At 51.5% G+C, this 24,278-nt stretch overlaps 2 protein-coding genes across 2 annotated transcripts in view; both read right to left on the reverse strand.

The window, feature by feature from the left end:
• LOC106813450 overlaps positions 1-375 on the reverse strand; it is a 10,291-nt gene extending 9,916 nt beyond the window's left edge. Inside the window, exon 1 of the mRNA XM_014817581.1 lies at positions 150-375. Coding sequence (XP_014673067.1) covers positions 150-366 — 217 coding nt within the window. The 5' untranslated portion in view covers positions 367-375. The remainder of the gene's footprint in view (positions 1-149) is intronic.
• A 10,487-nt stretch (positions 376-10,862) lies between these two features.
• The window catches only part of LOC106813451, a 30,843-nt gene continuing 17,427 nt past the window's right edge, over positions 10,863-24,278 (reverse strand). Inside the window, exons 3-10 of the mRNA XM_014817582.1 lie at positions 16,279-16,499; positions 15,704-15,872; positions 15,207-15,311; positions 14,492-14,603; positions 13,752-14,065; positions 13,139-13,198; positions 11,608-12,894; positions 10,863-11,487 (exon numbers count right to left, since the gene is read on the reverse strand). Coding sequence (XP_014673068.1) covers positions 10,863-11,487; positions 11,608-12,894; positions 13,139-13,198; positions 13,752-14,065; positions 14,492-14,603; positions 15,207-15,311; positions 15,704-15,872; positions 16,279-16,499 — 2,893 coding nt within the window. The remainder of the gene's footprint in view (positions 11,488-11,607; positions 12,895-13,138; positions 13,199-13,751; positions 14,066-14,491; positions 14,604-15,206; positions 15,312-15,703; positions 15,873-16,278; positions 16,500-24,278) is intronic.

Here is a 24,278-nt window from a genome sequence, read left to right on the forward strand (position 1 = left end):
GTGCTTTGACGTTCTGTCCTCCAGCTTTGCCGTCTTTCTTTTCTGTCTCTTCGCACAGATCACTAATGCGAGAATCATCAACTATGCCATTTGTGATGTCGTCTCCAGCAGTGACATCATCATCTATGCCATTGTGGTGACGTCATCATCTATGCCATTTGTTGTGACGTCACCAGCAGCAACGTCACCAACAATAAAGCCATCAGCTATGTTGTTGGCCGAGGCAACATCGTCGAGGATGACGTCGTCGACAATGAGCGGCGGCGCCATCTCATGGTCGCACTTTGACTGCTTTGCATCCTCGTTCCTCCCGGCGACTCCCTCCACTTCCTTTTCCTCTTCTTCCACCTTATCTTCCTCCTCCATCTCCTTCTTGTCTTCCTTCTCTCTCAGCTCCTCTTCCTTCTCTGCAGTGGTGGTGATGACCGCCTCACCAAAGACGTAGTTGGGGGTCGTGCTATAGGGGAGCTGCCGTTGCTGTCGTCTTCTTCCATTCTTTTGCTGAATATGGCATGTGTTGGTTGTCCGCGTTCCTCAGGTTGTTGTAGATCTTCGTGTTGTTTCGCTTTCTCGTCTTTTGTATGCGACGTCATCTTGTTGATCACCTGCTTTGACGTTCTGTCCTCCAGCTTTGCCGTCTTTCTTTTCTGTCTCTTCGCACAGATCACTAATGCGAGACTCATCATCTATGCCATTTGTGATGTCGTCACCAGCAGTGACATTATCATCTATGCCATTTCTGGTGACGTCATCATCTATGCCATTTGTGGTGACGTCATCATCTATGCCATTTGTTGTGACGTCACCAGCAGCAACGTCACCAACAATGAAGCCATCAGCTATGTTGTTGCCAACGGCAACATCGTCGAGGATGACGTCGTCGACAATGAGCGGCGGCGCCATCTCATGGTCGCATTTCGACTGCTTTGCATCCTCGTGCCTTCCGGCGACTCCCTCCACTTCCTTTTCCTCTTCTTCCACCTTATCTTCCTCCTCCATCTCCTTCTTGTCTTCCTTCTCTCTCAGCTCCTCTTCCTTCTCTGCAGTGTGTGTGGGGACGCCTCACCAAAGACGTAGTTGGGGGTCGTGCTATAGGGGGAGCTGCCGTTGCTGTCGTCTTCTTCCAATTCTTTTGCTGAATATGGCATGTGTTGGTTGTCCGGTTCCTCAGGTCCTTGTAGCTCTTCTGGTGTTTCGCTTTCTCGTCTTTTGTATGCGACGTCATCTTGTTGATCATCTGCTTCGACGTTCTGTCCTCCTGCTTTGCCGTCTTTCTTTTCTGTCTCTTCGCACAGGTCACTAATGCGAGACTGATCATCTATGCCATTAGTGATGTCATCATCATATATGCCATTTGTGGTGACGTCATCATCTATGCCATTCGTTGTGACGTCACCAGCAGCAACGTCACCAAGAATGAAGCCATCAGCTATGTTGTTGCCGACGGCAACATCGTCGAGGTTGACGTCGTTGACAACGAGCGGCGGCGCCATCTCGTGGTCGAACTTCGACGGCTTGGCATCCTCGTGCCTCCCGGCGACTCCCTCCTCTTCCTTTTCCTCTTCTTCCACCTTATCTTCCTCCTCCATCTCCTTCCTGTCTTCCTTCTCTCTCAGCTCCTCTTCCTTCTCTGCAGTGGTGGTGGGGACCGCCTCGCCAAATACATAGTTAGGGGTCGTGCTATAGGGGGAGCTGCCGTTGCTGTCGTCTTCTTCCGATTCTTTCGCTGAAGATGGCATGTGTTGGTTGTCCGGTTCCTCAGGTCCTTGTAGCTCTTCTGGTGTTTCACTTTCTCGTCTTTTGTATGCGACGTCTTCTTGTTGATCACCTGCTTTGACGTTCTGTCCTCCTGCTTTGCCGTCTTTCTTTCCTGTCTCTTCGCACAGGTCACTAATGCGAGACTCATCATCTATGCCATTTGTGATGTCGTCACCAGCAGTGACATCATCATCTATGCAATTTGTGGTGACGTCATCATCTATGCCATTTGTTGTGACGTCACCAGTAGCAACGTCACCAACAATGAAGCCATCAGCTATGTTGTTGCCAACGGCAACATCGTCGAGGATGACGTTGTCGACAACGAGCGGCGGCGCCATCTCGTGGTCGCACTTCGACTGCTTTGCATCCTCGTGCCTCCCGGCGACTCCCTCCTCTTCCTTTTTCTCTCTTCCACCTTATCTTCCTCCTCCATCTCCTTATTGTCTTCCATTCTCTCAGCTCCTCTTCCTTCTCTGCAGTGGTGGTGGGACTGCCTCCCAAATACGTAGTTGGGTCGTGCTATAGGGGAGCTGCCGTTGCTGTCGTCTCTTTCCGATTCTTTGCTGAAGATGGCATGTGTTGGTTGTTCGGTTCCTCAGGTTCTTGTAGCTCTTCTGGTGTTTCGCTTTCTCGTCTTTTGTATGCAACGTCATCTTGTTGATCTCCTGCTTCGACGTTCTGTCCTCCTGCTTTGCCGTCTTTCTTTCCTGTCTCTTCGCACAGGTCACTAATGCGAGACTCATCATCTATGCCATTTCTGATGTCGTCACCAGCCGTGACATCATCATCTATGCCATTTGTGGTGACGTCATCATCTATGCCATTTGTTGTGACGTCACCAGCAGCAACGTCACCAACAATAAAGCCATCAGCTATGTTGTTGCCGACGGCAACATCGTCGAGGATGACGTCGTCGACAATGAGCGGCGGCGCCATCTCATGGTCGCACTTTGACTGCTTTGCATCCTCGTTCCTCCGGCGACTCCTCCACTTCCTTTTCCTCTTCTCCACCTTATCTTCCTCCTCATCTCCTTCTTGTCTTCCTTCTCTCTCAGCTCCTCTTCCTTCTCTGCAGTGGTGGTGGGACCGCCTCACCAAAGACGTAGTTGGGGTCGTGCTATTAGGGGAGCTGCCGTTGCTGCCGTCTTCTTCAATTCTTTTGCTGAATATGGCATGTGTTGGTTGTCCGGTTCCTCAGGTTGTTGTAGCTCTTCTGGTGTTTCGCTTTCTCGTCTTTTGTATGCGACGTCATCTTGTTGATCACCTGCTTTGACGTTCTGTCCTCCAGCTTTGCCGTCTTTCTTTTCTGTCTCTTCGCACAGATCACTAATGCGAGACTCATCACTATGCCATTTGTGATGTCGTCACCAGCATGACATTATCATCTATGCCATTTCTGGTGACGTCATCATCTATGCCATTTGTGGTGACGTCATCATCTATGCCATTGTTGTGACGTCCCCAGCAGCAACGTCACCAACAATGAAGCCATCAGCTATGTTGTTGAACGGCAACATCGTCGAGGATGACGTCGTCGACAAATGAGCGGCGGCGCCATCTCATGGTCGCATTCGACTGCTTTGCATCTCGTGCCTTCCGGCGACTCCCTCCACTTCCTTTTCCTCTTCTTCCACCTTATCTTCCTCCTTCCATCTCCTTCTTGTCTTCCTTCTCTCTCAGCTCCTCTTCCTTCTCTGCAGTGGTGGTGGGGACCGCCTCACCAAAGACGTAGTTGGGGGTCGTGCTATAGGGGGAGCTGCCGTTGCTGTCGTCTTCTTCCAATTCTTTTGCTGAATATGGCATGTGTTGGTTGTCCGTTCCTCAGGTCCTTGTAGCTCTTCTGGTGTTCGCTTTCTCGTCTTTTGTATGCCGACGTCATCTTGTTGATCATCTGCTTCGACGTTCTGTCCTCCTGCTTGCCGTCTTTCTTTTTGTCTCTTCGCACAGGTCACTAATGCGAGACTGATCATTCTATGCCATTAGTGATGTCATCATCATATTATGCCATTTGTGGTGACGTCATCATCTATGCCATTCGTTGTGACGTCACCAGCAGCAAGCGTCACAAGAATGAAGCCATCAGCTATGTTGTTGCCGCGGCAACATCGTCGAGGTTGACGTCGTGACAACGAGCGGCGGCGCCTATCTCGTGTCGACTTCGACGCTTGCATCCTCGTGCCTCCGCGACCTCCTCCTCCTTCCTTTTCCTCTCTTCCACCTTATCTCCTCCTCCATCTCCTTCCTGTCTTCCTTCTCTCTCAGCTCCTCTTCCTTCTCTGCAGTGTGGTGGGGACCGCCTCCAAATACGTAGTGTGGGGTCGTGCTATAGGGGGAGCTGCCGTTGCTGTCGTCTTCTTTCGATTCTTTTGCTGAAGATGCATGTGTTGGTTGTTCGGTTCCTCAGGTCCTTGTAGCTCTTCTGGTGTTTCGCTTCTCGTCTTTTGTATGCACGTCATCTGTTGATCCTGCTTCGACGTTCTGTCCTCCTGCTTTGCCGTCTTTCTTTCTGTCTCTTCGCACAGGTCACTAATGCGAGACTCATCATCTATGCCATTTCTGATGGTCGTCACCACGTGACATCATCATCTATGCCATTTGTGGTAACGTCATCATCTATGCTATTCGTTGTGACGTCACCAGCAGCAACGTCACCAACAATAAAGCCATCAGCTATGTTGTTGCCGACGCAAAATCGTCGAGGATGACGTCGTCGACAAATGAGCGGCGGCGCCATCTCATGGTCGCACTTCGACTGCTTTGCATCCTCGTCCTCCGGCGACTCCTCCACTTCCTTTTTCTCTTCTCCACCTTATCTTCCTCCTCCATCTCCTTCTTGTCTTCCTTCTCTCTCAGCTCCTCTTCCTTCTCTGCAGTGGTGGTGGGGACCGCCTCACCAAAGACGTAGTTGGGGGTCGTGCTATAGGGGGAGCTGCCGTTGCTGTCGTCTTCTTCCAATTCTTTTGCTGAATATGGCATGTGTTGGTTGTCCGGTTCCTCAGGTTGTTGTAGCTCTTCTGGTGTTTCGCTTTCTCGTCTTTTGTTATGCGACGTCATCTTGTTGATCACGCGTCTTGACGTTCTGTCCTCACACTTTGCCGTCTTTCTTTTCTGTCTCTTCGCACAGATCACTAATGCGAGACTCATCATCTATGCCATTTGTGATGTCGTCACCAGCAGTGACATTATCATCTATGCCATTTGTGATGTCGTCACGCAGTGACATTAATCATCTATGCATTTCTGTGACGTCATCATCTATGCCATTTGTGGTGACGTCATCATCTATGCATTTGTTGTGACGTCACCAGCAGCAACGTCACCAACATAAAGCCATCAGCTATGTTGTTGCCGACGGCAACATCGTCGAGGATGACGTCGTGACAAGAGCGGCGGCGCCATCTCTGGTCGAACTTCGACGGCTTTGCATCCTCGTGCCTCCGCGCGACTCCCTCCACTTCCTTGCTCTTCTTCCACCTTATCTCCCCTCCATCTCCTTCTTGTCTTCCTTCTCTCTCAGCTCCTCTTCTTTCTCTGCAGTGGTGGTGAGGACCGCCTCACCAAATACGTAGTTGGGGTCGTGCTATAGGGAGCTCCGTTGCTGTCGTCTTCTTCGATTCTTTTGCTGAAGATGGCATGTGTTGGTTGTCCGGTTCCTCAGGTCCTTGTAGCTCTTCTGGTGTTTCGCTTTCTCGTCTTTTGTATGCGACGTCATCTTGTTGATCACCTGCTTCGACGTTCTGTCCTCCTGCTTTGTCGTCTTTCTTTCCTGTCTCTTCGCACAGGTCACTAATGCGAGACTCATCATCTATGCCATTTGTGATTCGCCACCAGCAGTGACATCATCATCTATGCCATTTGTGGTGACGTCATCATCTATGCCATTTGTTGTGACGTCACCAGCAGCAACGTCACCAAGAATGAAGCCATCAGCTATGTTGTTGCCGACGGCAACATCGTCGAGGATGACGTCGTTGACAACGAGCGGTGGGGCCATCTCGTGGTCAAACTTCGGCAGCTTTGCATCCTCTGTGCCTCCCTGCGACTCCCTCCACTTCCTTTTCCTCTTCTTCCACCTTATCTTCCTCTCCATCTCCTTCTTGTCTTTCTTCTCTCTCAGCTCCTCTTCCTTCTCTGCAGTGGTGGTGGGACCGCTCACCAAAGACGTAGTTGGAGGGCCGTGCTATAGGGAGCTGCCGTTGCTGTCGTCTTCTTCAATTCTTTGCTGAACATGGCATGTGTTGGTTGTCGCGGTTCCTCAGGTTCTTGTAGCTCTTCTGGTGTTTCGCTTTCTCGTCTTTTGTATGCTACGTCATCTTGTTGATCACCTGCTTCGACGTTCTGTCCTCCAGCTTTGTCGTCTTTCTTTCCTGTCTCATTCACACAGGTCAGTTAATGCGAGACATATCATCTATGCGATTTTTGATGTCTTCAACCAGCAGTGACATCATCATCTATGCCATTTGTGGTGACGTCCATCATCTATGCCATTTGTGTGACGTCACCAAGCAGCAACGTCACCAACAATGAAGCCATCACTTATGTTGTTGGCCGACGGCAACATCGTCGAGGATGACATCGTCGACAACAAGCGGCGGGTCCATCTCGTGGGCGCACCTCTATTGCGTTGCATCCTCGTTTCTCCTCGGCTCCTCCTCCTCTTCCTTTTTCTCTTCTTCCACCTTATCTTCCTCCTCCATCTCCTTCTTGTCTTCCTTCTCTCTCAGCTCCTCTGTCTTCTCTGCAGTGGTGGTGGGGACCGCCTTGCCAAATACATAGTTAGGGGTCGTGCTAGAGGGGGAGCTGCCGTTGCTGTCGTCTTCTTCCGATTCTTTCGCTGAAGATGGCATGTGTTGGTTGTCCGGTTCCTCAGGTCCTTGTAGCTCTTCTGGTGTTTCGCTTTCTCGTCTTTTGTATGCGACGTCATCTTGTTGATCACCTGCTTTGACGTTCTGTCCTCCTGCTTTGCCGTCTTTCTTTTCTGTCTCTTCGCACAGGTCACTAATGCGAGACTCATCATCTATGCCATTTGTGATGTCGTCACCAGCAGTGACATCATCATCTATGCCATTTGTTGTGACGTCACCAGCAGCAACGTCACCAACAATAAAGCCATCAGCTATGTTGTTGCCGACGGCAACAACGTCGAGGATGACGTCGTCGACAACGAGCAGCGGCGCCATCTCGTGGTCGCACTTCGACTGCTTTGCATCCTCGTGCCTCCTGGCGACTCCCTCCTCTTCCTTTTCCTCTTCTTCCACCTTATCTTTCTCCTCCATCTCCTTGTTGTCTTCCTTCTCTCTCAGCTCCTCTTCCTTCTCTGCAGTGGTGGTGGTACTATCAATGCAGGTAGTGTCCTGTGTTGTGTCGTCGCCATGGCCTGACCCTTCCTCTCCATCCTTTAGCAAGGCCTGGTTGGCATCTATATTGCCAGTGTCCTGAGTAGAGTTGTGTGCATGATTGATGTCCTGGTCATGGTTTGCTGTCCCTCTCTCTCCATCCTTTAGCAAGGCCTGCTTGGCATCTATATTGCTAGTATCCTGGGTAGAGTTGTGTGTGTGGTTGATGTCCTGGTCATGGTTTGTTGTCGCCCCCTCTCTATCCTTTAGCAAGGCCTGGTTGGCATCTATATTGCTAGTGTCCTGGGTAGAGTTGTGTGTATGGTTGATGTCCTGGTCATGATTTGCTGTCCCTCTCTCTACCATATCTTTAGAAAGGCCGGTTGGCAATCTATATTGCTAAGTGTCCGCTGGTAGAGTTGTGTGTATGGGTTTAATTCCTGACACTGGTTTTGCGTGCGTGCGCTTGGCACGCGCTACTCCCCATGCCTTTAGCAAGGCCTGCTATGGCACTCTATAATTGCTATTGTCCTGGTAGAGCTTGTGTGGCATTCGAATTAATGTCCTGGTCGAATGGTTTGCTGTCCCTCCTCTCTCCAATCCTTTAGCAGGCCCAGTTTGGCATTTATATGCTGTGTCCCTGCTGGCTGTGTCGTAGAGCATCCCTCCCTTTCCAAAACCATTTATCAAGGCACGGTTAGCAATCTATGTCGTTGCTGGTCCCGGATAGTATCATTCTGCATATACTACTATCAATAGACCAGCATGCTACTGCCACCCCTCCTCTCTCTTCAGTATCGGCGCGACAGCTGGGGTTCACCACCATCGTCTCGCATAGACTGAGTAGTCGATAAGCCATCTCTCGTGCGCTCCGGCAAGAGGTCACCCGCAGCCGCGCGCCCGCCTCGCTGCGCCGTCGCGCGCAGCAGCGCCCCCTGCATGCAGGGGACAGCGCTGGGCCGGGCACTGCCCACCGCCTGTGCCGTTCGGTCCGGGCTCCACTTGGTGGTGCAATTCTTCGGCGAATTGTGCCGTGCGGCAGCAACGGCAGATAGGAGTCGGTTGATGGCTGACCGTCGTGCAGGGCGCTGAGTGTGTCGCCCCTCGTGTTGTGTTGTCGGATATGTCTGTGGACGCCCCTGGTAGTTGTTGTTGCGCCGGTGCTGCCACCCCGCGCGGGGGCGACCGCCGTGAATCCTGTCAGATATGTTTGTTGACGCCCTCTAGAAGCTGTCCTGAACGGTGGCCACTCGCTGGTAAATTTTCAATAAAATGTCTGTGCTGCCGTCTGGGACGCGTTGGCGGATGTGGCGCCCTCTTATTCGCTCTGGCAAGATGATGTATTCGGCGCCACACGCCCTGGTGGCTGGTGTTGATGGAGCGCCCTCCACACTGCGCATTAGAGGTATCTGTGGCGGCCCCTGGTATGGGGGCGGGGGGCGCCCGGGGGGGGGAAGGGCTGTGGGCACAGCGTCCCCTGATATCAAGTAGATAATGTCGGTAGCCGCCCCCTAGGCATGTGCACATGGCGGCACGACCACCGGCTGGAGGCCTGCAGCTACACTCCTGGCTATGCGAGGCGGAGGTGGGGCGCCCGCCTGCCGCCTCGTACCGATTGGCGAGGGCGAGTTGTCCGAGAAGTCGCCAGGCCGCTCTCACGTCAGTCGCGTACACGTCCAGCTGTCGGCTGGTCGCCGCGGCAACACGCCGCGGAGCTTCCGCGTCGCCCGCGACGGACGGACCTGGTCGCGACCTGGCGGGCGCCGACCCTTGCCGCGTCGTCCGACGGGCGCACTGCTGTTTCTCTCCTCCGAGTCGGAGGCTGCGCGGTCGCCATGGCGACGCAACGTGTCGTCTGCTAGCAACGTGCGAGATGGAGGCTTCGGCGTGTCAGCCGTGTTGAAGCTGCTGCTGGCGCCTGTAAAGATAGGCTGATCGGAGACTGTTGGATGGTCAGCCGGGGTCCAAGCGTGGGAGCGCTGGAGAGGAAGCAGAGAGCACGTGTGAGAGTATGATGCACGAGTTATTTGTCTTCAGTAGTGTGAACAGTTTTTTACGAGATTTGAATAGTTCAAAAGGAAGGCATGCACGTGCTACATTTAAAACTGAGTTCTTTCCAACAAAAAACTGTAAATAAATGTTGGTAAAACTACCAACATTTGATTAAAATATAATTCATAATAAACTAGCATTGATGAAACAATGCCAGTCAAACCTGCGTTTTCCGAACATCAATTATCCGAATTTTGATTATCCGAACAAGATTCTCAAGGTCCAGTTAATATTTAACGGTAATACGATCAGATCATTTATCTCAACAAAATCTCGCCCCGCCCGTTTCGGTCGCATAATCGAGGTTTACTGTACAACATTTTAAATAGCCACTCATTCATTGCACGCAGCAGCCAACAAGTCCACAATACACTTTTCCAAATGCAAACCCGGTTGCATTATCGACTATCGCAAACCTCATCCCTCCCCACTCGCTTCGTCAGCTGACCACACCTACCTGAAGCTGAAGCTGCTGCTGTTGCTGCATCCTCATCCCTGGCATCCCCGCAGCAGCGTCGTCCGATCCTCGAATCCTCGCTGCTGCACGTCCTGCAACGTCTTGCGTGACCTCGGCCATGACATCTGACGCTTTCAATGACCTCGGCGATGACATCTGACTTCTCGCTGACCTCCGGCCATGACGCATGACCTCTCGCTGACCTCGGCCATGACATCTGAACTCTCGCTGACCTCGGCCATGACATCTGACGCTTTCGATGACCTCGGGCCATGACATCTGACCTCTCACTGTGACCTTGGCCATAACATTCTGATCTTTCGATGACCTCGGCCATGAATCTGACCTCGTGCTGACCTCGGCCATAACATCTGACCTCTCACTGACGCTCGGTCACGACCTCCTGAACTCTCGATGACCCTGGCCTCGTTGCCTCGCTGCTGACCTTTTGACCTGGACTGACTGGGCACGGCCACGAATCTTGTTTCTACATCTGAGTTTTATCTCACACTCCCCAGGTGGCGCGCACGGTGATGTGGCGGAGGCAGCGAGGGGGCGCTGATTGTGTTGGAGGGTGCCATTCCATGCCACCATCGTCAGACTGCGTGAGACTGAGCGACTTCGCGAGTGTGTGAGAGGAAGCAAGCGTGGGACTGAGCGCAGGACTGTGCGTGAGAATGAGCGTAAGACTGAGTGTAGGAGTGGCGGTGAATTGAGCATGCAGGTGAGCGATGGACTGACAAGTGCAGGGCTGAGGCAATAGATTGAGCGTTCCTTGCCCTTCGCGTTGCCTTCTCCTCTCTGTTCCCTCCTCTCTGACATCTTCTCACTCTTTGCATAGTCTTTATTTCGTGTGTCGTCCGCTTCCTTCTCCGTGTTCCTTTATCCTCTATGTAGTCTTTTCCTTTCTCTGTTAGATTCCTTCACCGTATAGACTTCTCTTTTCGGCAGCGTCTTCCTTCTCTAGCCTCGCAATACAGGCGTTCTTCTCTGTGTAGTCTTGGTCTATCATGTAGGCTCTCCTTTTCTCTGTAGTCGTCCTTCTCCATCAAGGCTTCCTTTACTCGGTATTTTTGGTCTATCATGTGGTTTTCCTTTTTGGGGTAGTCTTCCTTCCCCATCCAGGCCCCTGCGTCTGTGTTGTCTTTCTTCTCTGGTGTCTTCTCTATTCTCTGTGTATTTACTATCTGTGAGCGGTTTCTTTCTCCTCGCTGACTTTCCTTCTCTGAGTAGCTCGTCTTTTCCTGTGATTGCTTCTATCCCTGAGTGAGCTTCTCTATGCACGTGGTCTCTTTTCCCTCTCCTGGTTTCTTTTTCCATGCATTCATCCTCGTGCTCTCCAGGATCCTTTCCTGATGCAAGTCTTCTTCCCTTCTCAAGGGATCCTTCCCCGTATAGTCTTCTTCCCTTCTCCAGGGATCCTTCTCTGTGCAGTCTTCTTCCCTTCTCAAGGGATCCTTCTCTGTGTAATCCTCCTCCCTTCTCCTGGCTTCATTCTTGGCACATGCTTCCATTGAGTCTTCAGACAGCAGGCTGTCTTCGTCGTAACTCCGCCCACCTTCTCCGTCGTCGACGTGCGGCTGCAAGGTGGCGCCACCGTCCGTCGCGTGTTCCCGAAGCTTCAGAATCAACTCTGTGAGATCAGCATCCTCCCTCTCCTCTTTCTCCTCCTCCTGCTTCTCCTCCACCCCACATCCCTGCAGCCTCTCCTCCTGAGCCGCCGCGTCGTCCCGCGCATCCGTCCAATCAACGCTTGCTTCCGACGTCACGCGAACGATGCCATTCGTCGCCGTGTCACCATCGTCGTCCGTCCGCGATGGGTGTCGCCCCCTCGCGGCGACGCTCTCCCTCAGGCTTCCCCTCCGCCGTCGCGTCGACCGCCTCAGCGGCGAGTTGCGATCGAGGGGGAGGAGTGGGTCCTCGCGATGCGCGGGGGAGAGAGGGAGGTCGGCGGTGGCAGCGGGGGAGGAGGAGGGGCGGTCGAGGGAATCGTCGCTGCACGTCAGCAGCACTGAGTCCTCGCTGCCGGCCGTGTGACGACCTGACTCCGGCGACGCCCCCGCCATCGCCGCGGGCAACGACCCCGCCGCAGCCTCCGCCCACTCACCGCTGCTCACCAGCCCCGTGTCGCGGCCCGACGTCGACGCCGCGTCGCAGAGGGCGCCACCATCCCGCGCCGCTTCCTCGAGCGAGTCCGCGCTGCCGCCGGCGACCCCGGCCGCGTTCAACACCAGGGCGGCGCCATCGTGGGGGGTGCTGCCGTCGAACGAGTCTAGACTGGCGCCGTCGCTGTCGCTCTGGCTGTAGTATATCCTGAAGAAGTCTGGCCGGGGGCCGTCTAGCTCCCGCCAGTCCAGCAGGTCAGGACACGACTCGGCCTTCGTCCATCGCTCGGCAACAGCAGCAGCATCCTCATCCTCTGCGCGCGCAGCAGCATCCTCGAACCGGATAAGGTCGGCAACGGCGTCGAAGTGCGTCGCCGGTGAAGAGAGGGCGCCACCCGACGCGAAGAGAGAATCGTCGCTGGGCGCTCGTTGCCGCGGCGACGCAGCCTCCCCGCGCCGCGCGACGATGCCTGCGTCCCGTCTCCGCATCTCGGCGACGAACGCGGCGGCGTTGCGGGAGCGCTCCCCGGAAGGGACGGATCTCTCCCCGCGCACGCTCCCCGACGCCGCCGCCACCGACAGCAGCATCTCCTCCGACCGCGCCTTCCCCGGAGGAGGCTGCGTGAATCGTCGTCGCCGCGACGACGACGCGCGGCGGACGAGCGCGGGAGACGGCGGCGCCCCCCAGTGGCCGGTCTGCGTGTCGGCGTCGGCGGCGGCGTGACGGCGCGCGAGCTCACGACAAGAGAGCGTCGCTCGCACGTTCTCCAGCGCCCGCCGCAGCCGCGCCGTCCCCCGCGACTCCCCCCGCCGCTGTGTCCCCTCGCCAGGGGGCGCCGCTGTGACGTCGTCACGCGATTCCGCGGGACTCACGCTCGTGCCGCGCGCAAACAGCGACGAGAGGCGAGCGCGCCGCCGCGGGGGCGCCACCGTCAGCTCCGGTTTCGCGGCGGCAGGAGGCGGCGCCCCCTGGTTGGCGGCGGCGCGGCGCGCGGCTACCTGTGCTGCCGCCTGGCGGCGCAGCTCGGCAGAGCGGTCCTGAATGGAGGCGGTGAGGCGGGCGGTGACAGCGGCCGCACGCGTGTTGATGCTCGCGTCTCTCCGCGGGGAAGCCAACGGACTTCCTCCCCCGCTGCCCGGGTCACGCGGGGACGGGGAGGAGCTGCCCCTGCCTGCAGGGCTGCTAGAGGAAGGGGAGGTGTATCCCCTATTCCTTTGACTACGGGGAGAGGGGGAGGCATGGCCTCTCCCAACAGGGCTGCAGGGTGAGGGGGAGGTGTAACCCCTTCTTGTAGGACTGCGTGAGGAGGCGAGATCCTTCCCTGCAGAAGGTGAGGGGGAGGCGAGGCCCTTCCCTGCTGGGGTGCGGGGGGAGGGGGAGATGAGGCCCCTCCCCCTGGGACTGCGTGGGCTGCGTAACCGCTTACTTCCCGGTGCAGTGGTCGAGGTGAGGGGAAGCGACAGCTGCTTGCGTTTTGCCGACGATCCTGGAAACAAACAACACGACAGTCACAAATAAGCAAAACACGGTAGGGTTAGAAACATACACAAAGCTATTAAATTATTAAAAAAAATTATATTTAACTTCATATGATACTTATCTTATCTGATCTCATCATATTAGTATCTCGAATAATTGTCATCATCTTCAGAACATTAATATGTTAAATATTATTGACTGAGTATTTCTCACAACAGGAACTGGTTTGCACCTATGCATCCCAGCATCCTTTCAATGCTCTGCATTCCTACATCCCATCATCCCAGCATCCCTACATCCCAGTATACCTAGCATACCCAGCATCTTTACATCCCTGCATCCTCAACATCCCTGCATCACAGCATACCCAGCATCCTTATATCCCTACGTCCCAAACATCCCTGCATCCCAGCATCCCTACATCACAGCATACCCAGCATCATTACATCCCTGCATCCTCAACATCCCTGCATCACAACATACCCAGCATCCTTATTTCCATCCCTACGTCCTAACCATCCCTGCGTCCCTAACATCCCAGCATCCCAACTTCCCCGCACCCCTGCATCCTCAACATCTCCAACATCCTTGCATCCCCCTGTATCCCCCCGTGCTCACTGTTGTGCATCCCTCTCGCTCGCTCCCCGGCTGGCTTCATCCCCGCATCCTCGCACGCAGCCTCTGCGTGCGTCTTCAGCTGCTGCTGCTGCCGGGGCTTCACAGAAGCCATCTCCGGCTCGTGGACGGATGCGTTGGCGAGGGCGACGACAGCAGCATCATCGCGAGCGATCGCAGGCTTGTCAGCGCCCTCTGTTGACCAACTCTTCAGTATCTTCACCAACTTGTTCTCAGACTTGGACGGAAGTTTTCTCTTCTGTGAGGAGGCTGTGACAACAACATGATGGTGATGATGTAATATGATAATGACTTATAATAAATATACGTATATATGTATATTATATATATATATATATATATATATATATAGTATATATATATAATATATATATATAACTTTTCTACTATATTCAGTATTCAGTTGTTAATATTTGAAAAAAGAATAATCTGACATTCCGTACACTTATTGTGTATAATGGAATGTCGGATTATTATTTTTCTCCTTCCCCCTCTTCCTCCCCCTCTCCTTCTCTCTCTCCCTACCTTCAGGTAGCAAGGCAGTCGTGTCGTCCTCCCCGCTCTCCCCTAGTGGGCTGGCCCTCTCCGCGCGGCTCTCTCTCTCCCTCTCCGCGCTCTCTCTCCTCGCAACCTCCTCCTCCAGCGTCCGCTCCTTCTCCTCTACATCGTAGAGTTTCTCCAGCTGCAGCTGTAGCTGCGCCGCGGTCGTATCGTCGTCGCGCTCGTATCGTCGCTCCATGCGCTCTAGCTGCGACCGCTGTGTTTCTATCAACTCGCTGAAACACAAGAGCAGCTGTCGTTAGCTCACTGAAATACAAGAGCAGCCGTCGTTAGCGCGTAGGTGGCGTTGCGGTCGTGTCGTCGTCACGAGGGTATCGTCGCTCCATGTGCTCTAGCTGCGACCGCAGCGTCTCTATCAACTCGCTGAAACACAAGAGCAGCCGTCGTTAGCTCACTTAAACACGAGCAGTCGTTGTTAGGCCACTGAAACACAAGAACAGTCGTCGATAGGCCACTAAACCACAAGAGCAGCCGTCATTAGGCCGTTGAAACACAAAAGCAGCTGTTGCTAGTTTAACAAAACACAAGAACAGCTGGCGTTAGCTTGCTGAAACACAAGAGCAGCCATCGTTAGCTCGCTGAAAGAAAGGAGCAGTCACAGTTAGTTATAACTTGCACCATGAAAGGCTCACCAATACAGGAACGTTTGAAATTTATAGGTGGCGCCATAGACAGCTCGTCAAAAAATGCTAGGTCACTGAAACGCAAAGTCATTATTTAACGGTAGATCTAATAGAAAAAAATGTCAAGTCAACGCTCGTCGTAACCGTAAAAAATCTATGAGATTCGCCTGCAGATGGCGCTGCTGTGATGCTCACCTGTTTCTCTGCAGCTTGGCCTCGAACTGCTGCTGCTGGCGTGCGAGCTTGGCTTCCGTCTCCCGCGAACACTGCTGATGCTTCACCTCCAACTCCTGCAGACGCCTGCCACAGACACAGCGATGATGTCATTAAACATGCGAACGTCTCTCTGTTCTACACTGTTTTTATGGTAAGCTCTTCTATTTGCATATGTTTTGCATGACATAGATGCGATGATGCAGACATAATGCAGAGTTTGTCCCTGCTCTCTACTGTTGTCACATTTGTCTCGATTTATTTTTCGCGCCTGACTTCCTAATTTTTGACCTCCATGGATACTGACAGGGTAACAACTATTATTCTACCAGACATCCCTCATAAATCACAAAGCAATCCCTTTGTTAGGGGGAATTCACGTGAATTTCTCACTAATATTCCTAGAAAGAATAACAAAGCAGGAGTGGCCGACACCAGTCTACTACCGGTGGTGCCGTCTACATTCGCCCGCCGCTCACCTCTTGCCTTCCTCGATGGCCGTGAGCACACTCTGCTCACTGTCGCCCCCTGGTGTCGTCTGGATGGAGAACTCGGTCGTGGCACTAGCGTCCGTCTGAACGCCGCAGGACTTGCCGTTATTCCTCAGGTACGCGATCGCAGAAGCCTCCCTCTGTACGAAGTCCTCATCTATAATAAACAACAACAATAAACAACAGTAAACAACAACAATAAACAATGCTACAGCAGCCTCCCTCTGTACGAATTCCTCATCTATAAGAAACAACAATAAACAATAGTAAACAACAACAATAAACAAATAACAACAGTAAACAATAAACAATGCTGCAACAGCCTCCCTCTGTACGAATTCCTCATCTATAATAAACAACAACGATAAACTACAACAGCAAACAACAACAGTAAACAATAAACAGTAAACAACAACAGTATACTTCAGACAATGTCACAGAGGCTAGGAAAGTTATCCTATACTTGCTGAATAATCCATACTTCCCACTCTTCCTTCCCCCTCATCCTCCTCTCCTTCCCCTCCTCCCCCTTCCCCTCCACTCCCCCTCTCTTCCATACTTACATTCGTTGTGTTTGCGTGTGAGCTCCCTCCTGGCCTGCAGCACTTGTTCCTCTGCTTGCTGCCTCGCGCGTCCGCTGTCGCCGATCAGTGCCTCCAGGTGGCGTTGCTGGCGGTGTATCTCAGCGCGGTGGGCTTCCTGCGTGTCTGTGAGCTGCTGCTCCTGCCGCTGACACGCCTCCTCTAGCTGTCTGTGCTGCTGATGCAGAGACTCCAGCTGATGCCTGCGCGGGAAACACAGATAACGATGACGTCACGACACAGAGAACGATTACGTCACGACACAGAAAAAGATGACGTTGCAACACGGAGAACGATTACGTCACGACACAGAGAATGATGACATCACAACACGGAAAACGATTATGTCACCACACAGAGTATGATGACATCACGACACAGAGAATAATGACGTCGCAACACGGAGAACAATTACGTCACGACACAGAGAATGATGACATCACGACACAGAGAATAATGACGTCGCAACACGGAGAACAATTACGTCACGACACAGAGAATGATGACATCACGACACAGAGAATAATGACGTCGCTACGCGGAGAACGATTACGTCACGACACAGAGAATGATGACATCACGACACAGAGAATAATGACGTCGCTACACGGAGAACGATTACATCTCACAACACAGAGAATGATGACGTCACGACACAGAGAACGATGACGTCGCAACATGGAGAACGATTACGTCACGACACAGAGAATAAACGCCGCGACACAGAGAACGATGACGTCACGACACAGAGAACGATGACGTAACGGCACAAAGAACGATGACGTAGCAACACAGAATGGTGATGTCATGACAGAGAGAACAACGACGTCACGTCATTTAGATGTCTGTGGTGCTGACGTAATGACTCCGGCAACTGCTCATAACACAAGACTGATGACGTCACGATTGCCAGCTGTCTTTGTACGACACACAGAACGATGACGTCAGACAACCAGCAGCCGAGGGCTATATTATGCTTATAGTTAAAAAACAGATTAGTCACTAGGTTAGTAGAGAGGTAGGAAGGGGATGGCCTGGCTTAGCTGACTAGATAGGATGAAGGGAAGAAATTCCCAGGTAAGTAAACCTAGGAGAGCGTAACTCATGTCTCTCAAAAAATGTGCAAGTATCCAGCTATAGCTGCATAATAATAGAGGCAAGCAGTTTGTCATTTTTCGTGTCGTGGTGGGAGAAGGTTTCCCGGCACGTCTACTGCTACTATGCTACAGCTAGGGCTGCATTAGCCACAACTATAGCTACAGATACAGATACAGGTGCAGATAAAGCTACAGCTCCTGGATTATTGTAATAACAACATTGCACACGAGTCAGACAAGGCGGCTCGCTATGGCCCTAACACCTAAGGGAGTCGACACCTAACGGTTTTTGAACACAGATGCGGGATGACTGTGACGCGTGCGTACATACGTGCGTGCGTGTACGTGCGTGTGTTTATGCGCGTGCGTATACGTACGTACATGCGTATACGTGCGTGCGTGTACGTGCCTGCGGATGCGTGCGTGCGTGCGTGCGGGTGCGTGCGTGCATACGTGTGAGTGCGAGTTCGTATGTGCGAGTTCGTATGTGTTTGTGCGTGTGAGTGCACATGCATGAGTGTGAGTGAGCGTGCATGCGTGCGTACGTATATTTGCTCATTGCTTAATTGACCAGTTTGATTGATTTATTGATTCGCACCTGAGCTACACCTTACATAAATCACAGGTATAAAGCTCATACATCCCCCCTGCACACCAACAGCTTCCACAGCTAGCCATATATGACTCATACAGCTACGCCTGCCAGGCTGCCTTCACTAATTGGCGATCGCCAAAAATATATCCCGAGTCTGTTATGTGAGGAATAAAACCCCCAGATGCCGCGAGCGTTCATGTTCCTGTTTGTCCTCCAGTTGAAAACACATACATATGCAGTGGCGTAGTTAGGGGAGGGGGCCAAAGGGGGCCATGCCCCCCCTGTTGATCCGAAAGCAAAAATAAGAATTGTTCTACTAAATGAGAATTGTCGTAGGAATGAAGGCTGTACATGTACTCAAAAGTGCCTCAAATACCATCTCCTGCAATCTACATTTTCGTACGTTAAAAAATTCCTGGCTACGCCACTGATCATATGAATAAATAACTGTGTCGCGTTGTCTGTGTTTTGGTCATTTCGTTCTAGTTTAGACTGACGCCTCGCGTCGTTGAGACGTGTCTGTGCGCGGCCACAGAGGCGTATAGAAGGAGTCTAGCTCTAACGGAGAAATCACGATTTTAACTGCTCGGATGAAAAAGTTCACTAAACACAGTTTTGAGTTGGGTAAAGAGTTGATAAATATTATTTCGTTTTATATTTTATATTATGTGTTAGAACAGCAACGTTTCGCGCTACAAAGTCAACACGTTTGATATGCATTTGCCTCGATCTCCTCGCCTTACATTGCCATTGATAGTAATAGTAGTAGTATGATAGTAATAGGAAAAGACGAAGGGTCGGAGTTGGGAGACGAAGGGGGGAGAGGAGGAAGAAGAGAGGAGAAGAGCAAGAACAGGGCAGAAGAGAAAGAAGAGGAGAAGAAGAAGAAGAAGATTTAATGATAAAAAATAATTTTAAGATGGAAGAAGAAAACTATGAACAACAATATAATAATCAATAGGAGAATTGATCAGGATGAATAACAAAACTGAAAGATCGCGGTTAGCTGTGGGGTGTTGCTATCCCCCGGGCGTGGAGGGAGGGTCACGTGATACAGGTGACGTTTACTTCAAAATCATTACTCATCCGGTAACGCTAACTCCAACACCTCCAACGTTAAACCTAACACTAACCATATATATCTCGGAGCGCTATATATAGGTTCTGTGATCCACAAAAATTAATCTATGGAGTGGGGACAGATATCATGATACAAAAACCCTAACCCTAACCCTATCCCTAACCCTAACCCTAACCCTGACCCTAACCCTAATCCTAACACTATCCTAACACTAGTGCTGCCACGTTGCGGTAACCTCCCTCCACGCCCGCGGGATAGCATTACCCAATCCTAACACTATCCTAACACTAGTGCTGCCACGTTGCGGTAACCTCCCTCCACGCCCGCGGGATAGCATTACCCTTAGCGGGTGTCACTCGCCCAGACCTTGGACACGTGCGACGGTCGCACCGGTAGATGGCGAGACCAACACGAGTGCTGCAGCCGTGATTATGAAATACCTATGTTTGTGATACATATATGGGTGTGAGATATCTCTGTTTATGAGATATCTATGTTTGTTAGATATATCTATGGTTGTGAGTCATCTATGGCTGCGGCGCACACTTACTGCCTCTACCTTTGTCTTACAACGCTTACATTGCGTACTAATGACGTCACGTCATTCACGTGTACTAATGACGTCACGTCATTCACGTGTACGCTGGAGTACAGAGTACGCCTTACCTCGTCTACAAGAGGGTGCACGGCAACTACTCAATGAGATCTAAGCAATCATCATTACTATGATGAAATGACCTCACCGCTTTGTCCTTTGGCTTGCCGTGTGAGAACGGTCACACTCGGTTCAATCAGGAGGCATCACGGGAAAACGATTTTGACGTGCATCGGCACAGAGGAACGATGAAGTAGCAACATCAGAAAGGTTGAATGTCACGAACAGAGAGGAACACCGACGTTTTCACGTTCATTTAGATGTCTGCTGTGCGACCTTAATAACTCCGGCAACTGCTCACCAACACCAATACTGGATGACGTTCACGAAGCCAGCTGGTCTGTTTACGACACAGCGCAACAACGATCGACGTCAGACAACATCAGCGCGAGGGGCTATATGTAGCTTATAGTAGTAAATACAGATTAGTGCATATGGGATAGTAAGAGGTAGGCAAGGGGATTGGCCTGGCTTTAGCTGACTAGATTAGGATAAAGGGATAGAAATTCCCAGGTAAGTAAAGGCCTGGGAACAAGCCGCTGGCGTAAACTCATGTCTCTCCAAAAAATTGGCAAGTATCCAGCTTATAAGCTTGCAATAATAATAGAGGCACACAAGTTTGTCATTTTTCCGTGTCGTGGTGGAGAAGGGCTTCCCGCATCGTCCTACTGCTACTATTCTAAGCCAGCTAACGGCTGCATTCGCCACACTAGTAGCTCACAGATACAGATAGCAGGGCAGATAAAGCAACAGCTCCTGGATATTGTAATAACAACATTGCACACGAGTCCATACAAGGCGGCTGGCTATGGCCCCTAACACTAAGGGAGGTTCGACACCTAACGGTTGTGGGAGCACACACAGATGCGGGATGACTGTGTGACGCGTGCGTGCATACTGGCCGTGCGTGTACGTGCGTGTGTTTGAGTGGGGCCGTTGGGCGTATACGGTAACGTACCTGCGTAATACGTGTGTGCGTGTACGTGCCTGGCGGGTCGTGCGTGCGTGCGTGCACGGGGTGCCGTGCGACATGCGTGTGAAGTGCGAGTTCGTATGTTTGATGTGGTCTTGTGCGTGTGAGTGCGTGCATGTGAGTGTTAGTTCAGTATATGTGTTTGTGCGTGTGAGGGTGTCAATTGCATGAGTGTGAGTGAGGTGCGATGCATGCGTCGTATATTTGCTCATTGCCTGTAATTGAACCAGTTGATTGATTTATTGATTCGCACCTCGAGTCCACCTCACATAAATCAGCAGTATAGGAAGCTCAGAAGACATCCACGGCCTGCGGCACACCAACAGCGTTCCACCAGTAGCCATATAGTGACTCATAGCAGCGTACGCCTGCCAGGCTGCCATTCACTAATTGGCGATCGCCAAAAATTATCCCCGATGTCTGTTTAATGATGAGGAAAAAACCGCCCAACGAGATTGCCGCGAGCGTTCATGCTTGTCGCCTGTTGTGTCGTGCCAGGTTGTAAAACACATGACAGATGCAGTAGCGTGAGGCTTAGGGGGGAGGAGCCAAGGGCGCCATGCCCCCCCCCTGTTGTCCAAAGAGTTAAATAAAAAGTAAAAAATTAAGAATTGTTGTTTACCGTAAACCATGAGAATTGTCGTAGTCCAGAATGAAGGCTGTAACACTGATCAAACAGTGCCATCAAATACCATCTCCTTGCATGCCTACCATTTAAAAAAAATTCGCAGCCCCGCGCGCCTGTTAAGAAAAATTATGATAGCCGCAGCTGGATCATATGAATGAATAACTGGTCAGGTAATTTCCGTCTCTACGTTTACGACTGAACGCCTCGCGTCGTTGAGACTGTCTGTGGACGGCGGCCACAAGGACGCGTAGTCAGAGGTTGAGTCTAGCTCTATCGGGAAATCCACGATTTAACTGCTCGCATCGAAACACTAAACCACAGTTTTGAGTTGGGTAAAAAGAAGTTGAGTTAAATGTTATTTCGTTTTATATTGTATATTATGTTGTTAGGCAACACAACGGTTTCGCGCTGAACAAAGTCAACGAACGTTTGATATGCAATGTTTGCCCTCGATCTCTCCTCGCCGCCTTAACATTGCCATTGAATATGAATGAGTCACACTATGATAGTAATAGGAAAGACGAAGGTCGCAGTTGGGAGATCGAAGGGGAGAGGAGGAAGAGCAGAGGGAAGAGCAAGAAAGGGCAGACAGAGCAAAGAAGAAGGAGCCAGAAGAAGGAAGATTTAATGATAACAAGTGCAACCAGCGGAGCGACAGCGCTCATCTAACGTCTACTGCGGTGACTCTGTGGTGGGTGGTGGGAGTTCTAGTAAACCCTGTGAGTCGGCCACATGTGTTCACAATACACGCCGAAACAGGTGAATGCACAAGGGAAATGGTATAGGAAGCCTTCTCAAAGGAAATGTTCGGTTGGGATAGTTTATGAAAGTTGCCACGAGATGGCGCGTACGACCATTTAAGTGTCCTCAGATTAAAGATGGAAGCTCCCATCCGTACGTTGTAAAGGCAACCACTATTTGCAAGACAGAAGAAGGTAAGCACGTGCATCCATTTACCTACCAACCTACAGGCGCAATAGAGAGCTGTCACCTGTAACCAATTTACGCAGGCAAAAACTAACCAGGCACCAAACACAATGCAACTGGCAGTAGCCAGGCAGTGCATACGTTACATGTAACATATCTGATCATACAGAATGGCCATAAGAAATTATAGCGATTTAAATGGAGCAATAAACCTTCTTTAACGCGAGACTTTAGCTTTTGCAAATTTCCTGTGACATTGTCAGGCCTCATACATCCAGGCCATTATAGATTCTACTAGCAAACCGGCGAGTCAAATCTTTTCTAGAGCAGAACAGTCAACGAAATCGCATGGTTTAACCTCCTCTGAGGGTCTAAATAGGTTATCTGACACTCGTACTCTTCCGCATGTCAAGCAGAAAGTTCAAGATTGTCATGGTCCTTTACAATGATGCATAAAAGATGCTAGGTTCACCGCTGGAAACAAAAAAGTTTTTCAATCGCTTCCCGTCAGACGCCATGTCCTCAGATAAGAATTCTAATCTCCCTGTGCCCATTGAACCTTTCAACACCTGTCGACCTCCCTCAATTTTGGCAGCAGTGATGGCTTTGTCTACCAGTGGATGCTATACATCACTATGCAGAGGCCCTAGTCGAGCCCGTTTAGATTTGTCCGCAATTCTAGCATTTCCTCCGCTATGACAATTAAGGTGAGTGAATGTTCGCCTTCCTTTACACCTCTTGACCTTTGACCTTTGACGCGCCCCAGCTTCGAACATCCCAAGCTCGTTTTCGGATTACCCCCCACGTCCGAATATCGTGTACGTACGTCGAGCCGATTTTTGTTTTTTGGTTTAGATTCTGTGCCCAATCTGCTTGACTGGCTCGATGACGGAACGACGGACGGCGCGACGGACGGACGGACGGAGACGACGGACGGACGGACGGACGCTCGCACGGCACGGACGGACCGGACGATCATGCGATTCTACAAGCTGCAGTTCTGAAACTTGTCAGATGAGGCTTAAAAAATAATATTAAGATAGAAGAAGACAAACTAGCACAACGAATATAATTAATCAATTAGGAGATTGATCAGGATGAAATAATCAAAACTGCCAAAAGATCTCCGCGTTAGCTGTGGGGTGTCACTCGCGCCTGACCTTGGACCACGTGCCGACAGGTCGCACCGGTAGATGCGCGACCTACAACGAGTGCTGCAGCGTGATGTATGAAATACCTATGTTTGTACAGACAATATATGGGTGTGAGATATCTCTGTTTAGAGATACTAATGTTGTTAGATATATCTATGGTTGTGAGATATCTCTGGCTTGCGGCGCGCACACTTACTGCCCTCTACCCTCTGTCCTTAACATACGCTTACATACGTACTAATGACGTCAATCATTCAGGCGTGTACTAATGAAACGTCACGTCCATTCACGTGTACTCTGGAAGTACGCAGAGTACGCGCCCTTACCGTCGTCTACAAAGAGGGTGCACGGCAACTACCAATGACATCTAAGCCAATCATGCATTACTATGATGAAATGACCTCACGCTACACACACGAGCAACACACGAGCACACCACATACACACAATTCCACAACCAACTCACCACACGCACATAACACGACACACACGGGTTCGACACACACACACAAACACCCCCGCGCAGCCGGTGGCGGCCGAGCCAGCACGCACCACGCACGCACGCACGCACACAACGGACGGTCCTCACTAGCACACACACACACAACACACACACACACAACTACGCCAGTCTTCCGGCACGCACGCACACACACACACAGTGCAGCACGGCAGCACACCACATACACACACACAGAACACGCACGTTGGTCCCGGGCACTCCCCGGCCGCCAGAGCACGCGACGCCGAACACACCACACAACACACACACACACACACACACAGCACACAGTCCCACACAGCACATACACACACACACACACCGACCACACAGGACACACACACACACACACAACATCGCACACCACCAA

This window comes from Priapulus caudatus, unplaced genomic scaffold (assembly GCF_000485595.1).
Source record: "Priapulus caudatus unplaced genomic scaffold, Priapulus_caudatus-5.0.1 Scaffold775, whole genome shotgun sequence".
Taxonomy (NCBI): Eukaryota; Metazoa; Priapulida; class Priapulimorpha; order Priapulimorphida; family Priapulidae; genus Priapulus; species Priapulus caudatus.